This window comes from Micropterus dolomieu, linkage group LG17 (assembly GCF_021292245.1).
Source record: "Micropterus dolomieu isolate WLL.071019.BEF.003 ecotype Adirondacks linkage group LG17, ASM2129224v1, whole genome shotgun sequence".
Classification (NCBI taxonomy): domain Eukaryota; kingdom Metazoa; phylum Chordata; class Actinopteri; order Centrarchiformes; family Centrarchidae; genus Micropterus; species Micropterus dolomieu.
In genome coordinates this window covers 38,842,212-38,868,801 of record NC_060166.1, presented here as the reverse complement: position 1 = coordinate 38,868,801, position 26,590 = coordinate 38,842,212, and the positions used below count along the sequence as shown (strand labels likewise).

General features: G+C 41.2%; 2 protein-coding genes, 1 long non-coding RNA gene and 1 pseudogene across 5 annotated transcripts in view; 2 read left to right on the top strand and 2 right to left on the bottom strand.

Annotated features, from left to right (window-relative positions):
- clip3 (CAP-GLY domain containing linker protein 3) overlaps positions 1-7,516 on the bottom strand; it is a 34,567-nt gene extending 27,051 nt beyond the window's left edge. The window contains exon 1 of the mRNA XM_046074822.1: positions 7,410-7,516. The gene's annotated coding sequence lies outside the window, so the exon portion shown is untranslated. The remainder of the gene's footprint in view (positions 1-7,409) is intronic.
- Positions 7,517-9,566: 2,050 nt separating this feature from the next.
- LOC123985406 lies at positions 9,567-10,596 on the top strand (annotated as a pseudogene).
- A 3,313-nt stretch (positions 10,597-13,909) lies between these two features.
- LOC123986181 lies at positions 13,910-16,195 on the bottom strand. Its single transcript, XR_006828806.1, has 3 exons — positions 16,116-16,195; positions 15,359-15,455; positions 13,910-14,712 (listed from the first exon to the last, which is right to left on the bottom strand). It is a non-coding gene; the product is annotated as an uncharacterized LOC123986181 (long non-coding RNA).
- A 154-nt stretch (positions 16,196-16,349) lies between these two features.
- The window catches only part of timm50 (translocase of inner mitochondrial membrane 50 homolog (S. cerevisiae)), a 48,732-nt gene continuing 38,491 nt past the window's right edge, over positions 16,350-26,590 (top strand). Inside the window, exons 1-3 of one of the 3 annotated variants that reach the window (XM_046074311.1) lie at positions 16,350-16,627; positions 20,298-20,448; positions 26,494-26,525. In XM_046074311.1, coding sequence (XP_045930267.1) covers positions 16,412-16,627; positions 20,298-20,448; positions 26,494-26,525 — 399 coding nt within the window. In that variant the 5' untranslated portion in view covers positions 16,350-16,411. Of the gene's footprint in view, positions 16,628-20,291; positions 20,449-26,493; positions 26,526-26,590 lie in introns of all 3 variants that reach the window. The other 2 variants (XM_046074309.1, XM_046074310.1) reach the window with 2 other exon arrangements.

Below are 26,590 nucleotides of genomic sequence, written 5' to 3'. Positions count from 1 at the left end.
ATGGTGTGGTGAGGTACTGGATTCAGGTGGAACCAGCCTGATGCTCCTTGTTTCCTGTTTCTGCATCACCAGAGTGCTATACTTAGCTCAGGGAGTACGTGTTTGTGTGTGAGAGAGAGAGAAACACTGAGAAGCTAGCTGATCGACCCGCTTCATTGTACTGATAATGGCTGTAGCTGAAAAGGCTAATGCTAACGTCCATCATTAGCAGCTGACAGGACTGACTGGATTAAATCTACTCTCCACTTTAGCAAATGGACGAGACCCCGAAATCCATCCAGCAGCCCTCTATCATCGAACCGTCCATCTATCATCAGACATCCGAGGGAGAAAGGAAGGAGGGAAGGAAGGAAGGAAGGAAATATACAGATGAATTTATGTCTATACACATTTTTTCAAGTGAAAGATTCACTTGGTGTCTTTTAATACAGCTGATAAATTCAAGAACCCTGTGGCTGATTCTGTGGTCTGGATCATTCAGACTCCACTGTGTTCAATTCTAAGCCCAAAGTGTGTTTAAACAGCTCAAAAGAGGATTTTTGCTTATTGATGAAAGTTTAAACTGAATAAAAATAGTAAATCCGATTTTATCATCTCTGACTTTTCATTCTGTATTTAAATCTAATACATTAACATAGCAATGGATGAACACAACCTCTGAAATCTTTTTAAGTATTTATTACTGTAATAAGTTTACATTTAGGGATAAATGCTGGTTATAGTGACATGATTTTGGCCTCGCTACAGTAAATAAAGGACACACGCCCTGGCCTGATAATCAGACTGAATTTCCATTTTGTTTCTCTTCTTTCTTCAGTGTGACGTTGTGTTCATATTAGCTGTTTTTTGTTTAGGAGGTCGGTGATTTCGCTCCAGGGTTGCGCGATCGCCTCTATTTTCATATCGTCTGATCGTGGCTACTGGAGATCACCGACTGGGGATCTGATCGCCAGGGGGCGGGGTTACGTTGCAGCAAGTCAGTGAAATACCAGCATGGAAGAAACAGGCTTATTAGCTTTAAGAGAAACCACCAGAACCATCTGTTAATGCACAGTACAGCGTTTCCCACAGAATTACAGTGTAACTGTGGCGCTGCGCAACCGCGGCGAGGAGGAAGAGGGTGCGATCGATAGCAGCTACGTACAGCGTGTCAACCTCAACCACCCAGCTTTATTCTAATGTTAACAAATCCGTCTCCGACACTGACAGCGTTGTGTTAAGAATAGGGATGGGGATCGTACTTTTTTTTTTATATTGATACTGATTAACGATTCAATTCTTTATAGATACCACTATCGATACTTTACTGTTATTTGACCTAACGGGCATGAGGAAGATATTCAATGTGATTTAAGATTGTTATATATTGAGGTGCCGTATGACCTGCGATAAATAAACATATATTGAAGTGTGCACATTAACTGTCTGGTTGTTTTTAAATGATTTATAGGATTAGAACTGATTATTTTAAATACAGCTAAATGTTGTTTCTAGAGCAGCAACATTGATGTTTACAAGAGCATAAACTCAATTTCTGACATCTGAGTAACGTTTAGAAAGAACAAAAACTCAGCCTGCAGGTGCCGGAGCGTCAGGTTTGAGTTTTTAAGACTACAGAGCAGTCTGAGCTCCAGACAGACAGCTTCCTATTAGCTTGTTTTTAACATTTGGCTAATGCCAAGCTAGCGTTAGTTGTGCTTGTATAAAACATACAGGACGACAGACTGAGGACAGAGATGATTAAATTAACCCTTTCTATGTGTTTACCTTACAGACAGGTGTGTATTGATAAAGTATTGTCTTTTTACTCGGGAAGGTTTTATTGCACGTACTCACAGTAACGAGCGCAGCTGTCGGCAACTCCAGGAGTCTGAGCGAACTTAACTCGACCGTCTCCACCGCGGCGTCTCTCTCTGCTGCTGCTGTGTGTAGGAGGCGACAGAGAGCAGCAGAGGCTGCAGCCTGATTATAAACAGACCCGGGCCCGTTTAATACTGCGTTTCGGTGAAACATTAGCTTTCTTATCCATCGCGTGGCAAGATTAATCAGATTTGACGCTGGAGACACACCGTTACATTACAGGACCCGCTAGTCTCCATAGCAGCATCGATAAGCTCAGACCTTATTGAACCGGGTCCTTTTAGAACCGGGTCTCGATGCCCATCCCTAGATAAGAAAATAGACAGACTAACATTAGTTTTTCTATAAACACACGGCGCCCTGTCAGTGTGTTTGTGTGTGTGAGAGAGAGAGAGAGGGAGCGAGCAAGCGGAGGTGCTGAGTGATTCTATGCTCTCCTCCACAATTAATTATGATTTTCCTCATATTAAACAGTATACAGGATGTGGCGGTCAGCATTGATATTGTGGCGTGTCGAGTCGCCACAAAGGGGAATGAATGGGAAACAGAAAGTGTTTTTATATCATCTCAGTTCTGATAGTGAGTTTGTTAAAGTCGCCTTAATATCGACGCATGAAAAACCGTCGCTAAGCGATCCAGTCGCCAGTCGGAACAACCCTACTTTGCTCTAAACAGTCAGCAGTGACTGACACGTTTCAGTGGACACAGAAGCTGTGGTGGAGTTTGGAAGGAACTTCCAACAACATGTTCAGCTGTGTTCATGTCATCACACGTTTTGTTTTGGCACAGGAAGATGACATCCACCCTTAATCCGTCCTACTACGCTCTGATTGGCTCGGTTGCTTTTCCAGCCGCCACTAACAACATCAACAGAAATATTTTGATCACTGAACAAATTAAAGATGTGGGCAGTGACTTAGAGGTCTGGAACCAGGTTAACTTCTTCCTGCATTGGGAGTGAACGTTGGCATTGGATGTGTCCGACATAAATCTAACTCCTGTGGGACGGCGGGCTGCAGAAACCATCAGATCTGAGTCACACAGAATAAATTTAATTATTAATTCATCTGCACTCTGAGCTCCAGCGTGAACGTTGCCACCTAAAGTCCAGAGCAGCAGAACAAAGAGCCAGTTACACCAGTAACATCCTCTTCATCCATCTGCCCATATCTGACACTTAGTGTGCGCACATACACACATACACACACACGCACATAAACAGTAGGTCAAACGAGGCAGATGAGATGTGTCTACAGTCGGAGTTGCACCGTTTTATTTACACAAACAGCAGCTCTGTTGATTTTTAATCTGAGACAGCGGCAGCAGAAACTACATGCTAAGCTAACAGTTGCTATCAGTTGCATCAGACATCCATACAACAGAGGGTTCTGTAGAGATGTGTGGATTTGGAGAAATTTGTGCATAAAATTATAAATGCAGCTTAAAGTTTGCTGATGGAAACGTAACCATTTGAGTTTTGTTTGATGCAGCAGCCAGAGACTGTACTGTGCAAACATACTGGGCCAAGTAAATTGTTTTCTCCTGATCTCAGAGCAGCTATTTTGTGACCACAAAAGCCAAATCTTTATCTGCTGCAACCACAATATAACAAGGCAGTGATCACTTGAAAACGACACGTGAGAAACGATTACACACGTGAGCCCTTCAGCTCTCTGTAGGACAAACGATGAAAACCTCCTGCTGTGACGTTCGGTCGACTTCACTTCTGTGTTTAAAGCAGTTTCTTGTCTCTGTGTCTGTGATGTGGCTTATGTAATCTGTGGCCTCAGATGGTTAACTCCTGCCCGAACAGAACGGTAATCACCATCTGAACACGGCTGAAAACAGGACTCAGCTGAGGCCACGATAAAGGTTACGCAACACGACCATATGACTCAGCATGGACACACACGAATGTGAAACATGAAAGCACACAGAGAAGAGGTGTTCATACGAATCACAATAAATCAACACTGTTGCCTTAACCAGAGCAGACACTGAGGTTGATATTTGACAGTTTCAAGAATCTGATAATGATACCTGCTGTAACAGAAGTACATATTATAGGTAAGGTGGACAAAACTAAAACATCTTTGGTGTTTCTGTACCGTTTCTTTTCAGAAATCTGACTACAGATATCTCTTCAATGAGTCGGCCCAAATCAAGACGCAAGAAATAAAATCATTTTCGTGACTCTACCTGTTCTGTTGTTTTCTATGACCAAGTGTATTCTCCTGTTTCCAGACGGCCCGGGTGACGGGAAACAGTGAAGATGAGTACAAACCCAGGACGAGTCACATGCATCAGGAACACTGAAGTAAACGTGCATGAGGATTTTGATGGGTTGAGTTTTACTTTGTGAACTTTAATGCAACGTCTCGCTGTTCACCGAGAGCAAAGTTGATCAGATGTTTGAGAACATGAGAGATGTAGCCGGCTTGTTTTTGTCTCCCAAGTCAGGTTACTTTCCAACACATACTCATCGTTTGTGCAGTTTTGATGGTGTAGTGCTCTAAAGTTAGACTTTCAAAATAAAACTAGTTGTTAATGCTGTGAAACATCAGGGTGTGGTTAGGTTTAGGAAAAGATCATGGTTTGGGATAAATAACTTTGTAACTTACGTGACTTAATTTATGGATGTGAAGGACATAACTAATGTAACTTCACTAGAAAACAATCAATATTGACCTCGTGTCACACAGGAAGTGAAGTCCGCTCTCGAGGGTGACACTCTGGCTTCTGATCCATCCTCCCCAACCACCTCCTTACTCCGACTTTTCTGTTATTTATACTAGTCCTACTTTTAGCGGTCAACAACGACGCTAAAGGCTGCCATGTGCGTTGGTACCCGACGCAGAGGGACATGACAAAGCGTAGCTTTTTGACGCCCTGGGAATGAAAAGGAGCATTTCTTTCTGAAGACCTGAAACATGAAACCAGCCTGAGCTTTTCTGTCCATTCAGATAAACGAGTGTCTCCTGCTTTACAGGAAATAAAATCACCTCGTTATTTTAAAAAGCCAACGTTTATGTTCAACAACTAGCCTACGTCTCCCATGAGTCCATGACTTTATCGTATTATATTCTGTTCTACTGTACATGACCAGGTGGTAGATGCTGAATAGAAATGAAGGTGAATGAAACTGATTCATGAAAGAAAAATAAAGAAACAAGAGATTTCTTGAGCAAGCTATTGACAGTGAAGAAACAAGTGATGTCAAACAATCAAAACCAGAGTAATAAAACAAGTATTATAATAATAATGTATTAAGTATCACAATAATAGGGTCATAATATGACTTTTAATTAAATTACTATAATTTTGTTATTCAATTTCTCCAAATTTAAGTATTTCTTATGGCATCCCTGGTGTCAGAGAGTATTTTTGGATCACTGTATGGTGGTAAGTGCATTGAGATAGAGAGAGAGAGAGAGATAGGTAGATAGAGAGATAGGTAGATAGGTAGATAGAGAGATAGGTAGATAGATAGATAAGAGATAGGTAGATAGAGACATAGGTAGATAGATAGGTAGATAGAGACATAGGTAGATAGATAGGTAGATAGAGAGAGAGATAGATAGAGATAGAGAGAGAGATAGATAGAGATAGATAGAGAGAGAGATAGATAGAGATAGGTAGAGAGAGATAGATAGAGATAGGTAGAGAGAGAGAGATAGGTAGAGAGAGAGAGATAGGTAGAGAGAGAGAGAGAGATAGGTAGAGAGAGAGAGAGAGAGAGAGAGAGAGAGAGAGAGAGAGAGAGAGAGAGGTAGAGAGAGATAGAGAGAGAGGTAGATAGATAGATAGAGAGAGAGATAAGTAGATAGATAGATAGAGAGAGAGATAGGTAGATAGAGAGATAGAGAGATAGAGAGATAGGTAGATAGAGAGATAGAGAGACAGAGAGATAGATAGATTGATAGATAGATAGGTAGATAGGTAGATAGAGAGAGATAGGTAGATAGGTAGATAGAGAGAGATAGGTAGATAGATAGAGATAGATAGATAGGTAGATAGAGATAGATAGATAGAGATAGAGAGATAGATAGATAGATAGATAGATAGATAGGTAGATAGAGAGATAGGTAGATAGAGAGAGATAGGTAGATAGATAGAGATAGATAGATAGGTAGATAGAGATAGATAGATAGAGATAGAGAGATAGATAGATTGATAGATAGATAGATAGATAGATAGATAGGTAGATAGAGAGAGATAGGTAGATAGATAGAGATAGAGAGATAGGTAGATAGAGATAGATAGATAGAGATAGAGAGATAGATAGATTGATAGATAGATAGAGATAGAGAGATAGATAGATAGATAGATAGATAGATAGATAGATAGAGAGATAGATAGATAGATAGATAGATAGATAGGTAGATAGAGATAGAGAGATAGAGAGATAGAGAGATAGATAGATAGATAGATAGATAGATAGATAGATAGATAGGTAGATAGGTAGATAGAGATAGAGAGATAGATAGATAGATAGATAGATAGGTAGATAGAGATAGAGAGATAGAGAGATAGAGAGATAGATAGATAGATAGATAGATAGATAGATAGATAGATAGGTAGATAGGTAGATAGATAGAGAGATAGATAGATAGGTAGATAGATAGAGAGATAGATAGATAGGTAGATAGAGATAGATAGATAGGTAGATAGAGATAGAGAGATAGGTAGATAGATTTTCCAAGTGTAACACATGCCAAATGTTGTTATTTGTTCCTATTTGTATGACCTTATGCTGAATAAGGACCATCTGAGGACCATCTCCCATTCACAGAGTCCCTGTGGGAGTACTGGCCGAGATGGAAACCACCATAATAATAATAATAATAAGCTCATTTTAAACACTGTGCACCGAAGACCAACCACCGAACCCCCACAATTAAGCCTATGCAATACGGTCGTTGTATTATTCTATCGGCTGGTTTCGGATGATTTGAAGGGTGTGTGAGTCCCATGTGATGTGTACCAGCAGGTTGTAGGAGGCGGATGGAGGCCATGGCAGCAGCATCCTCCTCATCCTCAAGCCAGCCTCCATTTTACAACGAACCGAAGCGGAGACACAAAATATACCGCAAAAACAGGAACACACGCAGCAGCAGCGTGTCCCGCACAGCCTCGCCTCAAACACACAGTCGATGCTCATTATCCAAGAAAATAAAAAGCACCGAGACGCAAACCGCGGCAGGTTGTGGTTTGTGCCAATGTGCGTAGTAAAGGACAGGACTGGGGGGGGAAAACGCCCCGCTGACAAAACAATGAAAACACACGCGCACACGGGAAAGACACGAAAGCATGGATGATGCATTCATCTAGAAATAAATTTAAAAACACACGATGCTCGTTTTAAAACAGCTCAAACGGAGAGAAACGCAGATTTCTTTCGGGTTTTTGTTTTGAACAGCGCCCCTCTCTCCATTCCTGCTCCAGCATCTCCATCTTCACACAGAAACAACACGAGACACTGATCTGACAGTAAGAAACAGAAAGAACAGACGTGTGCGAGTAAAAGCTGCAGGTCAAGGTGTTTTTACCTGAAAAACAAACCGCTGGTTGTTCGGTGATGGTGATGAGCCTCTCTCCTCTGATCGCAGCACTAACAGGCCGACGGGCTGTACTCTCTCTCTCCCGCTGTGTCTGCACCTCGCTCCACCCTCCCTCTCTAATTTAATTCACTTCATGTCACTGAAGCTCTGGCGTCACGAACTGATTAAAAAATATACTAAAGTATAAACGGACCGACCCCCCCCCCCCAAAAAAAAGAGAGTAAAAAGAGTGAGCCTAATGATGGGTTACACATGGAATAAAACATTTACAAAAATACAATTTTATTCTTAGAAGAAATAGGGGTATCCTCACAAATCCTCATTTTCTAAAAGAATTACTACTTTTCAAAAGTGCCCCCCTGTAAAGGTCCCACATTGTGCTAACTTTCAGGTTCATTCTTTCTGCCATATCTCCATGTCCATAGCTTCAGCACCTCTCTTCACTCTCTATCTGAACACTCCATTTTAGCTCCTGTCTCTTTAAGCCCCCCACTTCCCTGAAAGCCTACTTTCTTCTGATTGGCTTCCCGGAAGTCCTGGCCTTAACCTTAACCAACCCAAACCAAAGGAGGCAATGGGCCGAATCGCAATGTCCCCCCTGAACCCTTACAGACTTAATTGGCATCACCTGTCTCCTACTTTCTTCTCTTTTAAACTGGGTTAGTGGGCATGTGAGGCTGAACTAGTTCGAACATAAGCCTTCCTAGTAGAGGAAAATAAAGTTTGATATGCAGGATATGTAATAAATGCTCAAAGGGCTTTGAATGATTAATGATGGAGGATGGGAGCTGCCATCTTGTGCAGGGGATGTCATTTGGAGACAGAGTCTGCGCAGTAATGATCAGCCTACTCTGCCTCTGATTGGCTTAGTCTGATGATGCCTTTTTCCACGTGGCCCTCGCTGAAAGAACATTCAGTTTTGAGTTTAGCAACTTAGTTCGGCTAATGATCTTGAGCTTTCAAAAAACATAAACAAATGGACTGCATTTAGAAAAACATATCGCGGCTTAACAATCTCGAGCTAACCTGCCGAAGACGGCAGAAGAGAAAACACTGTTCTTTAGTGAGAGCTACATGAGAAACGTCATTGTCAGGCTGAGCTAATCAGAGTAGGATCATCAATAATAATAATAATCATGAAACCACCTTTTACAGGCTCAAATAACTAATTGAACTTAATGTGATATAACTCATTTGATGTGTACACTTCTTTAGTTGATAAGATGGAGGGGGCGGGGTTTATTACCTGCAGCCACCCGGGGGTGCTCATGATGTGCTTCACCTTTGGGGAGTTTTAAACCTTTTTTTCACACATTCCCACACCAGTTTTCAGATCACCATTTACAAGGTTTCAAACCTGGAAAACAAACTAATACGCTGGGAGAACACTGACAAACTCTGAAAAATTGTTTATGCAACATCGTAAAAAAAAAAATGTTGCAGTTCTGAAGAAGGAAAACTCAAAAACAACATAATGTCTTTTTTAACATTTTGCAAGCCTGCAAATCTTTTTTTTGTAAGATTTTGAGTTTTCAAACAATAAAGCTGATGATACACAGAGCAACTTTTAGAGCAATCGTGAAGGACAACGTTGCCGTCAATGGTAATGAGTAAAGATTACTACCGTAATCCCCTTCCCCCATCACTCCGTCACCCGCCCCGCACCGCCGCTATACGTTCAAAACATAGTCGGACTTGCCACCAGCAACATTGCTCAAAAAGTTGCCCCGTGTATCATCAGCTTTATTTTCAACCTTTCAGAACTTTATTTTCAGTTTTGATACATGGCAGGATATTCATCCCATATATCGTCCATCTTTATAAACCGTCTATTGTACAGCCTCACAGAGGTGCTAACGCAGCTGTAGACACTTCAGAGTCAGAGCTTGTTCTATCCCTGTTATCAGTAGCAGCTAGCACAGACTAACCCTGGTGAGGTGGAGCCACACTGCTTGAGATCGGCTTCCTGGGTTTAGAGTAACTCGGAGTTCTAGGTGTGTAGATCCGGATGCCTGGGTTATGGGAATCATTTCCAGGAAATTGGTGGATATTTCAGCTTGCTGTAGTTCACCTGTTGAGTCTAGGTGTTAACTTTTATTGATCTGATTTGCTATTGATTATCCCTCTTTCTTTTCTCCTCCAGATATGGCTTCACCCAACGTTTCCCTATCTGCAGAGCACTTTCTGTGTTCAGTCCGTCTAGAACTTTTCACTGAACCCGTCTCCACTCCCTGCGGACACAACTTCTGCAAGGGCTGCATCGCAGGCTACGGGGCCCACAGTGGCTTCAGCCAGGGTCCACTGTGCCATGAGAATTTCCACAGAGCCCCCGAGCTGCGAGTCAACGCAGAATCCAGAGACACGTTGGAGGTTTTCTTGAAGAGTTGCAGGTGACGACAGTAGTTCCCCTGCCAGGCCTGGGGATGTGACCTGTGACCTCTGCCATGGGATGAAGCATAAGGCTCTCAAATCTTGCCTGGTTTGTCTGGCTTCGTACTGTAATGCTCACCTGAAGCCACATCACACGGTTCCGGCCTTAAAGTGGCACAAGCTGATCAACGTGTGTGCAAGAAACAAGCTGATTGAGTTTTTCTGCAGGAAAGACGGGAGTTGTGTTTGCCTTGTGTGTTTGAAGCATGACCACGTGATGCACGAAGCCATCTCTTTAGAGGAAGAGACTGAGGAGAGGAAAACTAAGCTGAAGTACAAAAATACAAGTCAAGCACACTGACCGAGAAGTGCATCATGGCTCAGAGGTTTCAAAACTCAAAGATGCAAAGACAGCAGGAAGTTGACAGCACGAAAGCAGCAATTGTCAAGGCCTTCGCTGCTCTGGTGGCCTCGATTGAGACCGAAAAGGTGAAGCTGATTGAGATGTTGGAGGAGAAGCAGAAAGAAGCAGAGCAGCAGGCTGAAGCACTCACCAGACAACTACAGCTGGAGATCACAGAGATCAATCGTAAGTTTCAACCTGGAAGAGCTCTCAAAGACTGAGGACTACTTCAGACTCCGTCAGGACCTCCCATCTGTCTCCTCCTCTTCAAACACAAAACACAAAACACAGCCAGTGTCCAAAGTCATGTATGTAGAGACAGTGAGGAGTGGGGTGGCCAAGATGGAGGCGATGCTCAACGAACAGATGGAGATTATTATCAGAAGCCAATCTGGTAGATAAAGAGAAGACAGATGAGGAACCGATGCAGACCCAAACAGAGAATGTATTTAATGATGAGCTCGGAAAGATCCAAGAGCAATATGCAGTAAATGTGACTCTGGACCCCAACACGGCACACCCCCCCCCCATCCGCTCAGAGGACAGGAAGCAAATGAGGGATGGTGGCACAAAGAGGAACGTCCCTGACAACCCCACAAGGTTTGACTTTCTCCCTTTTGTCCTCGGAAATGAGGGGTTCTCTTCCGTGATCTCCTGTCCCTGGACACCCCGACGCCCCATTCCCTCTCTGATACCTACAACAGGTCGTGTCGCTATCACGACCGGCGCGCTGTGAAACAGTTGGTGACTGTTCCCTCTGGCTGGATGAATTTCACGTGTGATCCGTGCACTACTGCAGCTGGGGGCTCTCCACAGCACCACGCAACTTTCTAAATTCTTCCATCTCACGGAGAAAAGAAGTCAGGTCGAAACCAAATTTGCTTGAATGTTAATACAACAGTGTTGCCAAAGCTAAAGGAAAATACAAAAAAAAAATTCTATTCATATAGTTAATCGAATAAATACAATAAAATAATTGTATTTCTATATATTGGATATAGAATATTAATTAATATAATTAATAATATTTTTGAAATATAATAATATTATCTAATATTGTTAATTTCTCTACGTCTTCTTTCATCACAGCTGTGTCTCCTTCTCACATCGATAACAGCAGCCATCTCTGCAACACTTGGCTTTTGCGCCTTCCTGTCAAACGTATTAATTACAGATGCTGTTGCACTCACATGAAATTGCGTTTAGGCGTGTTAGATCACACTGCGTGTAGTAAATAAATGTATTTGCATGTTACCCTCCCATTACTTGGCACAATAAAACTGAAACGCCTCGAATTCCATATTCATTAAGGCAAAAGTAGTAAATGAACAACAGGTGCTATCTGGCACTTTTAGAAGACGTCACTCTGCGTGCACACCGTTAGTAGATCAGCCCACGTGTTAATTTGCTGGTGATGTGAAGTTTGCACACGTTTTTACTCATGCGATCCTTTAGCAGATCTGGCCCATAGTGTACACTGCCCTCTGGGGGTTAAGGTATGTAATGACATCTTTGTGTATTTTGAAATGGGTGCAGTTATTCCCCAAAATTATAAATACTCGGATGCAATCAACTGTACCAAAAGTACCAGTGGGAGAACAGGCAGTGATGTTCAGGTTTTTGAAGAGGTGTTTTTTCTTAATTATGCTGTTGTGTTTACTTTTACATATAGTGCAACTGATGTCATGGGAGCAATGTTTTAGCTTGGTTTTAACTATTTGGTTTTTTTACCGGTGAAATAAAGTTTGTTATTTGTGCAAAAGAAAGGTTTATTTTGTTATATTCTGTATATGAAAAATTGCAGACTATGACGTTCAGTTCGCCACTTTATATACACAGTATGAAGAGAGAAGTCCATGCATTGCACTGTTTGGTTGCACAAGAGCCTGTAGATTATGATCAGAGCAACACGATTCAACAATTACAAGAATTAAAAAGTCTAACAAAGATCAGTCCAACTAACAAACTACAGCATCACTCTTACCATCTATCCATCACCAAATTTGGTAAATGTCAAAAAAAGATCACATTGAAAAAAGTGTGTTTTGGCATAAACGGCCAACAGGCTTCGTGTTGTATCAGCAGACTGTAGACCACCCTTATGTTACATATGTTTGCAAGCCACAAAAGTAAAATATGTTTGGAAATCATTAAAAGGTTTAAATTCTGTTTAAAACATTCCAAAAATATGACCCAACTTATCATAAACTAGAATTATCCTTTAAAATATAGCTGTGTCTGCATTTTTGTCCTCAAATACAGCATGTTTGCTAAGCTTGTCAGCAGGTACCCAAATACCTCAAAAGTAAACCAGTGACGTATTGTTACTGATGCATTAATGTGGAAGCAGCATTTTGCTCTTGTAGGGTGTAGAGCTGGGGAGAAGATCTTAATCAGAAAAGCCAACTCGTAACTTTAGTTATCAAAGAAATGTGCAGTAAAAAGTACAAGATTTGCATGATATTGTATGATAACTGTTGTATTTTACTTTATTTTCATCAAATTTGCAGTTACAATTGCATTTCAGGTGTATTAAAATATATTCAGTTGCATTAGAATCTTTCTTATGATGGTTTTGACAGTCTATTGCATTAGTGGTAAAATAAATATGTTAATGTACAATGGATTTATATTCCTTAGCTTCTGACCTTTCAGAGAAAACCAGAATTATGCATCTAGGCCTAATGGTTGAGGAGATATTCCTGATTCATTTTGGGTTATTTTAGGTGTTTTTCCTGGAAATAGGGGCAAATAGCTGGCAGTCCCCAACAGGTTTTAAATACTTATATAATATATACAATATACAGTACAATACACAATAAATAATACAAGTGCACAATATGCAATACAGTGTTCAACAACCTGGCTGCCTGTAGAAAGAAGCTGTTACTGAGTCGGGTGGTGTGATGCTCCGGTAACGCTTCTTGGATTTGAGGAGCAGGGTGGCTGGTGTCCTTAATGATGTGGGGGACTTTCTTTTTGCGGCAGATAGAATATATATTCTGTGCCAATTATTTTTCCTGCTGTCTTTACTGTCCTTTGTAACGGTCTGCGGTCCTGAGCAGTCAAGGTTGACAAACCGCAGAGTGATGGAGCCGGTCAGAAAACTCTGTGTGGCACAGTGATGGAAGTTAACAAGAGTCTTGGTACTCATGCTAAAACGTTTAAGGCGTCTCAGAAAGTCTCTGCTGTGCCTTCTTGAGGATGCAGTTGGTGTTGAGATACCATTTGAGGGTGCCAAGAAATCTAAAACATTGACAGGTGACTCATTGATGGAAATAGGAACGTTTGTTCCCCTTATCTTCCTGAAGGCAGCGATGATTTCATTTGTGTTATTGACATTTAGAAAGCGGCTGTTATCATCAGACCATATGGACAGATCTTCCACTTCCCTCCTATACGCCCTCTCATCACTATTTCTATTTGTACTGGATTGATCTGCACCTCACGATTAATTTAGTGCAGAAAGCTGCGAGTCCTTTATGTATCACGGCAGACGGTAAGGGTGTGGAGGGGTGGAAAATGTCCTCAGCTTTAATCTTTGCATCTCACCACAGACTTACACTTAATGTTCACTCTTGTCGCAAATGAATGTAATCTGCTGGGTTTCCAGAATCGTCCAATCTGCTCCAGCGATAAGTCTGTTTTCTGTCACGTGACCTCTTGTGGTTTTGTGAATTACGACAGTGAGAAGCAAAGAGGAAGTCTTGCGATGTTTATTTTTTAAACAATCTTTATTCATAAACCAGGATAGACAGCAGGTAAACAACAACTTCTGTCCATCTATTGAGTCTACAAACACAACTGAGCCAGGGAGGTCAAGGGGTTTTCAAAAAGAAAAAATAACCAAACATGTACACTTAGATATGGAAAGAATATTTTCCTTAATATTGGAATACAGCGCCAGAAAGTAAAAAAATAAAATAACATTGGTCAGCTCCAAAGTAAATGTTCCAGCGTTTAACTCTCTACAAAACGTAATTCAACGTCTTTTTCAGTTTTTGCAGGTGATGGTTATTTGGGTAAAGCTTGTGAAGCATTTTAAAAGAAATCTTTTTAACTTTGTTGGTGGAAAAAAACCACTAGTACCACTTGTACCGTGATAGCCAAAGTTTTTCCCAACAAATCTCTCCAACATACACGTAAGTGAAAGTGAAATGACAGCCAAAGGTGTCCCATTTCAGACAATAGAGAAGTCCTCTGGTTAAACAGGGATACCACAGTGATGAATAAGCTCAATGTAGAAAGCTGACAAATATGGTGATCTTAACGCAAAACATCTCAGGGTTGAAGTCAGGGTGGATGCTTGGGCAGAAAAAAGACAGTGGTCAAGATCTCCTGTTCTACCAACCATCAACTTTAGGTTCTTTTATGACTCATATTGAATATGAAATGTGAGAACTTGTTGGCCATGACGTCTTGCAGTCCAGTCTCCCTATTAATTATGTTTTGGATGATCCCTGCCCCGTGATGGACCGGTGACCTGTCCGGGTCCATGGGACTTGGCTCCAGCCCACCCTGTTCAGAGGATAAGCGGTTGACGATGAGCAAGGGCGTTACTTTGTGTTGAAAAGTGATGGGGATGGAACGGCTCAGATTAAGGATGTGACGCTACACAATATTGAGACCACGAGAACAAGACAAGAAGAAATATTCACTGCTGAAATATATGTCTATGGGATCTAGGGGTCCTTCCCCGGGAGATTTTGAGCAATAAACACTCAATTTCCAGCATTCTGGAGAAATGTTCTGCATCAATTTATGGTGAAAATGTATTTATATAAAAGGAAACTCTGGTTGCAGGTGACAAAACAAAATAAATAAATATAATAGAATATAATGCAGTAATCATCAGCTTGTTTTTTTTAGCTTAAGTTAGTTTTTTTGGACAATACACATTTGTTTCTTCGATATTTACATTGCATTGCATGTTTTCTTATTGTGAAAATAAACCCTTCTTAAAGCATTTCCATTTGTTACTTAACATTTATTGTTGCAAGCTATATTTCAGAACATTTTTAACAAATGCTTTCAAAAAGTGATGTGGACAAAATCAGCCATTTCAAAAAGGGCTGGGGACGTGTCCCCAGTGTCCCCAGTGTCCCCAGTGTAAATGACACCTTTGACAATGAGTGAGTGTGTGAGAGAGTGGATGATTCCTGACCTGACGTTCAGCACCTCTGCAGGAAGATCTTTATGTAGCAAGGCCGAACTTGGAGTTTGCATCCTGTCAAGTGCTTCTGGCAGAACACAGTCTTTCCCTAACCATAAACAAGAGTTTTAGTTGCAACCTTAACCATAACTAAACAGTGATTTGCCATAATCATAATATTTCCATAACTTTAAACAGCTGTAATCAATATTTTTATATGAACAATTGGTCGAATGACTGACTGTATGTTAAAATGATCGTTCTACTGTATGAATTCCAAAACGTTTTGTAACTACTAGTCATTTTGACACCAAAAATTAATAATTAAATAAAAATAGGGCCCAGGTTTCTAAATACAGAAGTTAAATTTCAATCCTTTAAACCTATGTAGAAATTGTACTTTTCAGTGGTCTTTAAGTTCTACGCTTTATTTGTGTATCTGAAGCGTCTGTGACGAATGTCCTTTGGTTGTTGTGAGTGTGTCTGTGGTCCATATCTGAAGCTGTGCTCTGTCAAAATGCTGCAGTTTGGGCCAGATTTCTCTTGAAAAAGAGGTTTTAACCCTGATTGTACACAGCTCTCTAACTTTTATTATATTTTAATGTGTATTTTTTCTATTTCCCTATGTTGCTTTTAAACTTTTTTATTCCCAGTTGCTTTTATGTCTTATGTAAAGTTACCTTGTTGTTGAAATGTGCTGTACAAATAAACTTGCCTTGCCAATGAGATCATCTGGTTAAGTAAATAAACAAACAGTAGAGTCAAATACCTTGGAATACTTTGGAATACGCTGGTTTTGTTCTGACGTTTAGCCTACAGGTCATATAATGGGCCAAACTTTGGGCATTGCCATTAATCATCATGGCAGTTTTATGCAACAATCGAAGGTCAGACTCACTCTTGCTTCTGATTGGACGAGACGCTCTTCTGCCCGCCCTCCTCCTGCTCCATGTGGCCTCCCGCCAATGAGAGCGCCTCCGGCCTGCCATTGAACGCGGCCCGAGCCAATCAGGTGCTTTTGTCCTTTTCACAGACGTTCACCGGCCGCTAGCGCTCCTATCCAACATGTCGGCTTCGTGTGTGTTCCCCATGTGTGTCCGGGCGAGCCGCGGCCTCCTGAGGCTCAGCAGCGGGGCGGCCGGTGCCTCTTCCCAGGCTGTGGTGGACATCATCCGGACACTGTCCACGGACAAGCCGCCGGCCGGAACGGGCAGCGCGACGGGCGGACTGGCTCAGGCTATCCTCCAGGAGAGGCTCCAGCAGCAGCAGCAGCAGAGTCAGGTGAGGCAGCTAGCCTGCTTAGGTGCGCTCGATTTGGCTCAGCAGGCAGCAGTGTTGGCGGGGAGACTGTGTGGGACGTAAGAGCCCGCCCACACGAGCTGCACGTGTTAAACAAATCGAAGCCACTTTTCTGACATTAGCAAACTGAGCTTAAGTTAGCTTTCAACTAAACATTTTATCCGTCGGACACGACATGTCAGGCCGTATTGATTATTTGTCGTGTGTCATGTGTCACGACAAATGTCAGCTTTTGACACGTTTTAAGACTTGAGCTCCGCGCGGTCTGCTGAATGAATGAACCTGAGATTAGGCTAGGTAGCTAACAGGCTAGCTGGCTAATGTTAGCATACTGGGACTGGCAGGTTGACTGTCTCTCTAAACGCCCGTAGGAGACACATTAGTGTAACAGTCGCTACCTGAGCCCAGTCGGTAAATTCACCAGCAAAACAGTCAATTAATGTGTGTGTGTGCCGTCTTTCTGTGGGCTAGCTAGGATGACAGTTAGCATGTAGCATCTAATCTCATCTCTCTGGCTCACTGTTTCTACTGAGGATCCTTCTTGTATATCGGCTCCTCACAGACACACAGTCTGGACTAACTGTGTCTCACGAAGCTTATTTTATCTGCACGAGCCTTTTCAGATAAGTAGTGTTAACAGCCAAGGTTTGTTTGGTTTGAAGGTCAGAACAGACCCCCGCCCCTCCACTCCCTGTCCTCCCCTCCACGCCTTCAGTCAAAACTGAAATCTGTAGCACACAAACTCCACATGTGACTGACGTGTTGCTAAAACAGTGTTTTTATTTAAAGTAAACTACTCTTTTACTTGGAGACTGAAGCTAAATGCCACTGACAGCAACACTCGCCCAGATATTTCTGTTCCATAACAAAATGACACCAGGGTCCATGTGGCTTTTAACTTGAAGAGCTCCATTTGTAAAGAATTTTAGCAACTGATTAGTGCAGTGGTGTCCTGTCAAGGACTCCCAAAATCACACAAATAAGACCACGGACCCCCATCTGGTAGGGTTTTAGATGTTTCATAACAAAGTGTATTGAAACCAATGACTAAAATAGTCTGTTGACATTCTGTCATTGTGTTACTTATGGATGGAAATTAATGATTCACCTTTCCGCTGGGGACCCCCGGGACCCCCTCAAGGTTCCTGGAGAGAACCACTGAATTAGTGGACTGGCAGAAAAATGCTAGGTCCATCAGAGATCAAGCATTCAGACAGCTGCACAGGGTGTTTTTCCACTGTATCCTTAAGGAACAGGAATTTATTTTGTACCACTGGAAATGTGATTAATGGATGGATGTGAAGTGAGATTGTGGGATCCAAGAAAGACGAAGAGATATTTGAACTGTCTTTTGAAAACTAAAGTTGAAATAGGACAGAATTGCTTTCTATTTGAAAATCGGAGGTTAAACCGGGGCTGTGCAATTAAGCAAAATTTAATCAGGATTTCTCTTTTAGCTTCCAAGGATCCTAAAAATAAGTTCTTTGAATTAAATTTATCCATTATTGGGCAAACGCCGTTTTTCAGTGACACTCGTTTTGTCTTGTAGGCCTGTTATAAATCCAGCGCACCTTTTCCTTTACATCCCTAAATTAGCCTAGCTGACTTTTCATCTACTCATAGCTTTACAATTTACATGTTATTTATGCTTATACCAAACCTGTGTGTCAAGCCTTACTTTACCTGCTCCGTGCTTGTCAAATATCCACCGTGTCCCAGTCTTCTAATTAGTATTACTTTATTATTACTTTTATACTTTCGTTACCGTCTAAGTAACGGCGTCTCCCGACGGAAACCTGCTGTTGAATTTCACTGTAACGTAACGAGGTGTTGTCAACTCAGATATTTCACCACATACAGCGTTGCTTCTTCCTCTTGGCTCTTAGATGCTGTTTTAAGTTTAAAATATTAGATTAATTTTTCCTATTTCATGGGCTGTTTTGGATAATGCATGATCATTTTAAAAAAAGGAAGCATTCAATTTTAATGGGGGCGGCTGTGGCCGAAAAGTGGTCGAAAAGACTAGAAAGTCGCTATACAAATACGGAGCATTTACAAAAGTTCAATAAATGCATGATGTTTCCTAAGTCAATCAGTAATCGTGTTATTAATTTATGATTTGTTATTAATCGTGATTTTAATTTCGACCAAAATACTCGTGATTAGGATTTTTGCCGTAATGGATAAACTTGGATGGATAAACTTTTTACTATTGGTCAATTTATATTTTTGAGAGCAGGATATATAATGCCGAAATAAAAACAAAGAAAATTCCATAATTCCTGCAGAGTACAATGTCTATTATGCATATTATCTCAGCCAGTGACATGTTGTTTTAGATGGAGGTTTTATTAGTGAATAAAGCAGAAACATTCTTTGGGTTCTGCTGTAGATTTCAGAGCGTGACTGGTGTTTAAGGGAGGGTGGGGTACAGTTTGTCATTCAGCTGCATTCTTCTCTACAGTATAAATATGTATATTTAACACTAGCCAGTAATCGGGCTGCAACTAACAATTTTTTTTATATATAACAGTTGATTAGTTGTATGGTCTATAAAATAGCTTGTCAGTGCCAAAGCCCAAGATGATGTCAATCAAATGTCAACGTTGGTTCACAACCCAAGACATTCAGTTTACTGTCACAGAGGAGGAAAGAAACCTGGAAATATTCACGTTTAATAAGGTCGAATCAAAAGTTTTTATTTCTTAATAAATTGCTCAAACCGATTTAATCCCTCTCAAGAAAAACAACCACATGCCTCCTTCACCACATTCTTTATGACGCTCTTAAATTTCTCAATTGAGATACACGTTTCCAAGATTAAATATCTTGGAAAGTTGGCTGTAATATTATATGTGTTGTATTCAGGATCATTTACTGTATATTTCTCTTGTAAGTTCCTGTCTCCACTGAAAGTATTGTCTTGTGGTTTTAAAAAAAAAAGATTATAATGTTGTATATTAGGATCTAAGGTGATCTATAAGTAACGTAACTTATGGATAAGAAACCCTGAAACAACCCTAGATATCCTGATGAAGTTGCCAAGAAGCCAAACTGAGGACAGAATGTCCTAAGAGTTGTGCCTCATGTTAATTTGGCTGAACTACTTTATAATAAATTCAGCAAGTCAAAATACCAGACGTTCTCTAGTTACATGCACCTATTTAAACTTACAGATATTTGACTGTTAATTATAGTATAAATAAAGAACATTTTGATTATATCTGTTACACGCTGTATGTTTCCACATTTTATAGACTAAAGGTAGAATAGCAGAGAGATTTACCTCTAAAGCCTCGTTCACACTACACCATTTAGAGCCCGATTTGCCGGTCGGCGACAGTGTAGTGTGTGACCCCCTGTCGCCGATCAGTCACGTAGTGTGAACGCCACAACCACTTCAAGATCCCGTCACAAGATGGCAAGTTGTGTAGCGTGAACGGCACGGCTAGCGGCTGACGCTGAAAGTCGTGTAGTCTGCACGAGCCTTAATGAAACTCATCATTAGTTAAGTCTGATCTGATTGAACCTGACATCACTGTAATCAGGTAAACCTGTTAGTTCAGACTAAAGCCCATGACCAGCTTTACTGTAAAGTACATGTACTGCTGTTAAAGACATTAAGGATGGTCAAATTCTTTTCCAGGGGCAGCCTCCTCCAGAAGGAGGTGAAGGCGAGAGGGAGGGAGAACAGGCAGAGGACAAGAAGCAGAAGGAGAACACCGCTTACGCTAAGAAGATGGTGCTGCGGCTGGCGGGACTCATGGGACTTGGCGGTGCGGTCGGCATGGTCTACTTATTCGGTGAGTGTCGAAACTTTGAGATTCAAAAACAGGATATAATTTTATTCTTAAAAGCAGCAGTTACAGAGAACGACCCATCAGTCAAATTATTGTGGACTAATGTCGTGCTGTCTCACTTCAAAACATGCTGGTTCTGAGACCTTGAATTTCTGCAAACAAAGGTGTCACTGCAGGTCAGTTAATGGCTCGACCGTCACGCCATCATTCATTGCTGCAATTCAGTCGACTCTTCATGGTTGTGACCTTGATGTGAAGCCACAACTTGTGATTATAATAAAGCAAACGGGAGCAGCCCTCACTGACTGCATACTCACTACGTTCTTTAACCCCCTGGAGTCTTCAATCACGCCGGAGTGATCAGGTCACAGTGTGATATGTAAATTTTACCTTTTTATATTCATATTTCCAAGTTTACATTTGCACCTTTTCAATATGCTAAATTGAGCAAACATGTTTTAATGTGGTAGGCTATATAAAGGCAACATCAAAAGTATTTAAAAGCTATGTTAAAATAGCACAAGACTCCTAAGGGTTAATCTGGAACGGATCATGAAACAGATAGCAGAGTAAATGCAGATGTGCACAAACTTAAGTCAGGTTCAAATATATACACTGAACAAAATTATAAATGCATGAGATCCACACAGATCTCATGTGAGTTTTCATTGTGAACTAGCATGGCAACTAATGTTTATTTTAGTTTACTTAATTGATCATCAAATTAGTTACACTCAAAGAAAATGATGGCCACAATGCGAATGTGTCAAGAAAAGCCGTGAATCACTACTAGAATGGATTTCAAAATGACATTTTTGTTGTTTGCCTGATGATAAATTATTTGACAAATCATTTCAGAACTTTTTGCACACTCTTAAAAAAATACACTGAACAAAATTAGAAACGCAACACTTTTGTTTTTGCCCCCATTCATCATGAGCTGAAGTCAAAGATCTAAGACTTTCTCTATGTACACAAAAGGCCTATTGCTCTCAAATATTGTTCACAATTCTGTCAATCTGTGTTAGTGAGCACTTCTCCTTTGCAGAGATAATCAAGATGCTGCATGGGTACTGCACAGGTGTGCCTTAGGCTGGCCACAATAAAAGGCCTTAGGCTGGCCACAATAAAAGGCCTTAGGCTGGCCACAATAAAAGGCCACTCAAAAATGTGCAGTTCCATCACACAGCACGACGCCACAGATGTCGCAGGTTTTGAGGGAGCATGCAGTTGGCATGCTGACTGCAGGAATGTCCACCAGAGCTGCTGCCCGTGTGCTGCTGCTGCCTCACAATCGCAGACCACGTGTAACCACACCAGCCCAGGACCTCCACATCCAGCATCTTCACCTCCAAGATGGTCTGAGACCAAAGAATTTCTGCACAAACTGTCAGGAACCGTCTCAGGGAAGCTCATCTGCACGCTCGTCGTCCTCATTGGGATCTCGACCTGACTGCAACTTCGCACAGCCATTGAAGAGGAGTGGATCAACACTCCACAGGCCGCAATCAACAACCTGATCAACTCTGTGCGAAGGAGATGTGTTGCACTGTGAGGCAAATGGTGGTCACACCAGAGACTGACTTGTTTCTGGCCCATACTTTCAGTACTAGGGTCCGTGTGACGAAAACATCGTCATCAGAGGGGGTCTGCGCGGACGTCCGCATGCCTCCCATTTTTTGGGCGGCCAGCGCTACCAGGGCACCAACGGATCTACTGCGCATGTGTGGAACATGTCCGCCAGCTGACTGCAGAAAGTAGTATAAACACTCTCGAGTATATTCGAGGCTTAACACAGATTGTGAACAATATTTGAGAGAAATAGGCATAGAGTACATAGAGAAAGTCTTAGATCTTTGAGTTCAGCTCATGATGAATGGGGGCAAAAACAAAAGTGTTGCGTTTTTCTAATTTTGTTCAGTGCATTTTTTAAGAGTGTGCAAAAAGTTCTGAAATGACTTGTCAAATAATTTATCAGGCAAACAACAAAAATGTCATTTTGAAATCCATTCTAGTAGTGATTCACGGCTTTTCTTGACACATTCGCATTGTGGCCATCATTTTTCTTTGAGTGTAAAAATTTGTTGACAACTAATTTGATGATCAATTAAGTAAATTAAAATAAACCTTAGTTGCCATGCTAGTTCACAATGAAAACAGTCTAAATTGAGATCTGTGGGTTACACTACTCCGTGTCAGTTTACAAACGGAGTTTTAAAACGAGTATGATCTCCGTCCTCAGCAGCGTTCTTAGCTGCGTATCAGAGTTGATCTCACATCTAGTGGCCGTTCAGGTACACTGGGCGTGCGCGTGCCGGTGTAAACATGAAGCAGATGGTCTGTTCCGTAGTTACAGAAGGTTTGGCGAGAGAATAAAGTAACGCAGAGGAAGAACCTCAACAGATTTTATTTAGCATGGACCAATGACGAGCTGGGACTGTTACTGAATGGAACACGGGAGTTAAAGGCGGCGGTGGCGGCGACAGACTGGGAGTTGTGGCTGTAAGTGTTAAACTTGGGGCCCCTCAATGACTTGCATCCTGTTGTAACTAACCTTGGGGTCAAAATAGTGATTTTAAATTTGACAAACAAATAAATGCGGTTGTGAAATCTAGTTTTTATCATCTTCGCCTTTTAGCCAAAGTTAAACCGTTTTTGTCTTAACAGTTTTCAACAAGCTACACATGCTTTTATTTCTTCTCATTTAGACTACTGTAATGCACTTTATATCGGTATAAATCACAACGCACTTTCACGCTTACAGTTAGTCCAAAATTCTGCAGCACGTCTTTTAACAGGAACCAAAAAGTGCGCTCATATAACTCCAGTTCTTGCCTCATTGCACTGGCTTCCTGTTCGTTTTAGGATTGATTTTAAGATTTTTATTGTTTGTTTTTAAAGCTGTGAATGGACCGGCCCCAACATATATCTCGGACCTCATCCAAATTTATACGCCAGCGCGGTCACTGAGGTCAGAGGGCCAGCTCCAGATTGCGGTCCCCAAAACGAGACTTAAAACTCAGGGGGGCAGGGCCTTTTCTGTGGTTGGACCTAAACTCTGGAACGCTCTGCCCCTCCATGTCTGAACAGCTCCTACAGTTGAGTGTTTTAAGTCTCGTCTAAAGACACATTTTTATTCTTTGGCTTTTAACTCCGCGTGAGTTGTGTGGTCCTCTGATGTCTTTTATTGTTTTACTGTATTTTAGTATTTAAACCTGATGCTCTTATTTTGTTTTTACAAAATTTTATATTAATTGTTTTGTATGTTTGAGTCTTCTGTGCAGCACTTTGGTAACTTTGTGTTTGTAAAATGTGCTATAGAAATAAAGTGGATTGGATTTGCACGGTACAGAATAAAAAAAAAAAAAATTAGTTTTAAATGTCAGAATCTGATCACCATGTTTGTGTTCTGTTCTCCTCTGTTGTACCTGTGTCCTCAAAAGTCTCAAAGGTGGTACTCTCAGAACCTGTGGAACCTAAATGATTAGTCGATGAATCAATTAGATGATCAGCAGAAAATATAAAGGAAACTTTCTGGATAATCCTAAAGTGATTAGTGAAGTGAAAATGCCAAACATTTGGAAGTTCACTTTAATTTGTGAGGTTTTGTGTTTTTTCTGTGATAGTATTTGGTGGAATGTCTTTGGGTTTTGGCCAAAATGGTGTGAAGTAGTTGAAACTAACAGTTATTTTCAGTATTGATTTGTTTGATTTGATTTTCTCTATTAAGTGAATAATAATTTGGGATTAAAAAATATCCGTCACAGTTTCGCCAGTTTTGTCCGACCAACAGGCCAGAGATTCTTTTCACTTTTTATTTTTTTTTATTTAACCCATCTTTGATCTTTTATAAGGGACCTGGCCAAGACAGCAGCATGAAACGGTTCCAGACGACAACAATACCCCAAGAAACACATAAGATAAACATTTACACATTGAATAAGTTAACGAACTTAAATAACTACGTACAGTCACAAGTATCGTGCTCATGACTGCTTTAAAATCTGTCAGTCAAATTGTGATTTCACTTTACACTTATGAAACGGAGGAACTGGAAGTCAACTCTGGCTCTAAATTGATAATTACATGAATTCAACATAATAAGTAATTGCAGCTGTACTTGAAAGTATTTTCACGGCTGAATTGGATTTTGATCAGAAGCGCTCTGACCACCCAGTGAGGGGAAGAAGATGTTGTAAACGCTGGGTGTGATTGGTTTTATCGCCCTCAGCTTCCTGTTTTAGAGGGACAGCCCTCAGATGGGCGGAGCTAGCAGCTGTCAGTCGGAGGTGAGCTGCTTGTCTTCAGAGAAGAGTCAGACTGAGATCAATGAAGAGGCTGAAGGTAGAAAATGAGCGAAGTTTGAAGGTTTAGTTTTCAAGCCGGAGAAATGACAAAGCGTCTGTGAAGAGAAGCGAGTTGAGATCTAGATTTGAACTTCCTGTGCGACAGAGCAGCCGGTGTGTAAGAGCTGTGGAGTTTTGACTTTCACAGAAAGACGACTTGAAGGAAGTTTTCTTGATAAAACCACAGCTGGTTAGGTCGGCTTCTCTCTGGAGCTCAGCTGGAGCGTTGGTATTCAGCCGGTCAAGGACGGGGACTGAGCGGACATCATCTGCCGGGTTCATCAGGTCACCGGTGCTTTGAATTTTTTATCTTTCCAGTGACCCTGAAGTTTTCATTTTTAATTCCGGGACGAAGCCACATTTGGATTTCTTTTCAAATCTTTTATTTGTCTGTGTGATTTCTGAGGTTGGCGGGGGAACAGAGTGTAATGCCAGATATTGATCAGCCACACAGTCTGCAGAGGAGCGGGCGATGGCGTGATGCACGGAGCAGCCGAAGTCGGATATTCATTTTTATTTTTGTAATTTCAGAAGCTATTTAGGATTGTTTGGGACTGTGAGATGCCACGTTTTCCTCATCCCTATCATGGAATAATTCTGTTGCACATGTGGATTACTGAATGGGAATATGCTCTTTACAGTTTGGAATATAATGGCGTGCATCTCTGCTTTATGGATTTGTCCTTGGAGATATTCTGGATTAAAACCAGAAAGTATGCGTGTCTACGTCTTTCTGTGTGGTTTCCCTGCCGATAGGTTTGTGAAATACTTTGGCTTTTTTTCCTGTTTCCACAAGATTTGGATGACATGCAGATAATATTTGCAGGTGTTTGTGTTTGGGAATTTAATCTCTGACCTCTGACCTCTTTAGGGACTCTTAAAACTGGGACTCGGCTTCAGAAAGACGGAACTCTGCATTAATTAGTGTTAGTTATTGCTTTGGCTTGGCCTGAATCTGCAGTGAGAGGCTGCCTGAACGCTGAGGGGAGAAGGACTCTGGCTTTGTCTCATTCAGCTAATCGACGTTCACACAGTTTGGCAATAACCAGTTTCTCTGTATCTAACTAAGTGGATTCATTAGTCACGGGAGGATCCTCAGCTCCGGTCTCTCCTTTGTGGCAGTGACACCGCATGAGCTGGACAAAGCGGAGTAGCACGCTACGATTGGTGCACTTCCAATACGTTCTGGGTTTCTAATCGTGTCATCATCAAGCGCTCAGGAAGCCCTTTGTGACATCTTCACTTGACCAGCAGTCCAAAACCAGGAGAGTTATAGAAAATCCTCAGGTGCAACTATAAAATATTAGCAAAATAAATTTTCTGTTGATCGACTAATCGATTCATCAACTAATTGTTTTAGCTCTGGTCTTCAGTCGGGCTTAGTGTCATTAGAAAAAATTCACCCCTAGTGTCGATACCACACCTGAGATACAGCGCAGTTGATGCATTTACTGGAAACGTAAACGTGTTTTTCTACAAAACCATTTTCTTCTTCACTTAACAAGAGAAGCCCCTGATGTTTTGGCTCATTCTTTTATTGTAAAATTCTAAATAATGAATATTCATCACCCTTAAGGCTGTAGAGTCTATAATAATTGGTCTGATGGGTGAACTTTTATATTATTTTTCTATGATGTTGAAGGTATTTTCTTTCTCCCGTGGAGCTTATTTAAATTAAACCGTCGTTTCTTTCTGTTTTTAGGTACTAATTCAGTGGACGAACAAGGAAACGTGGTAAGTTTTAATGACACACACACACACACACACACACACACACACACACACACACACACACACAC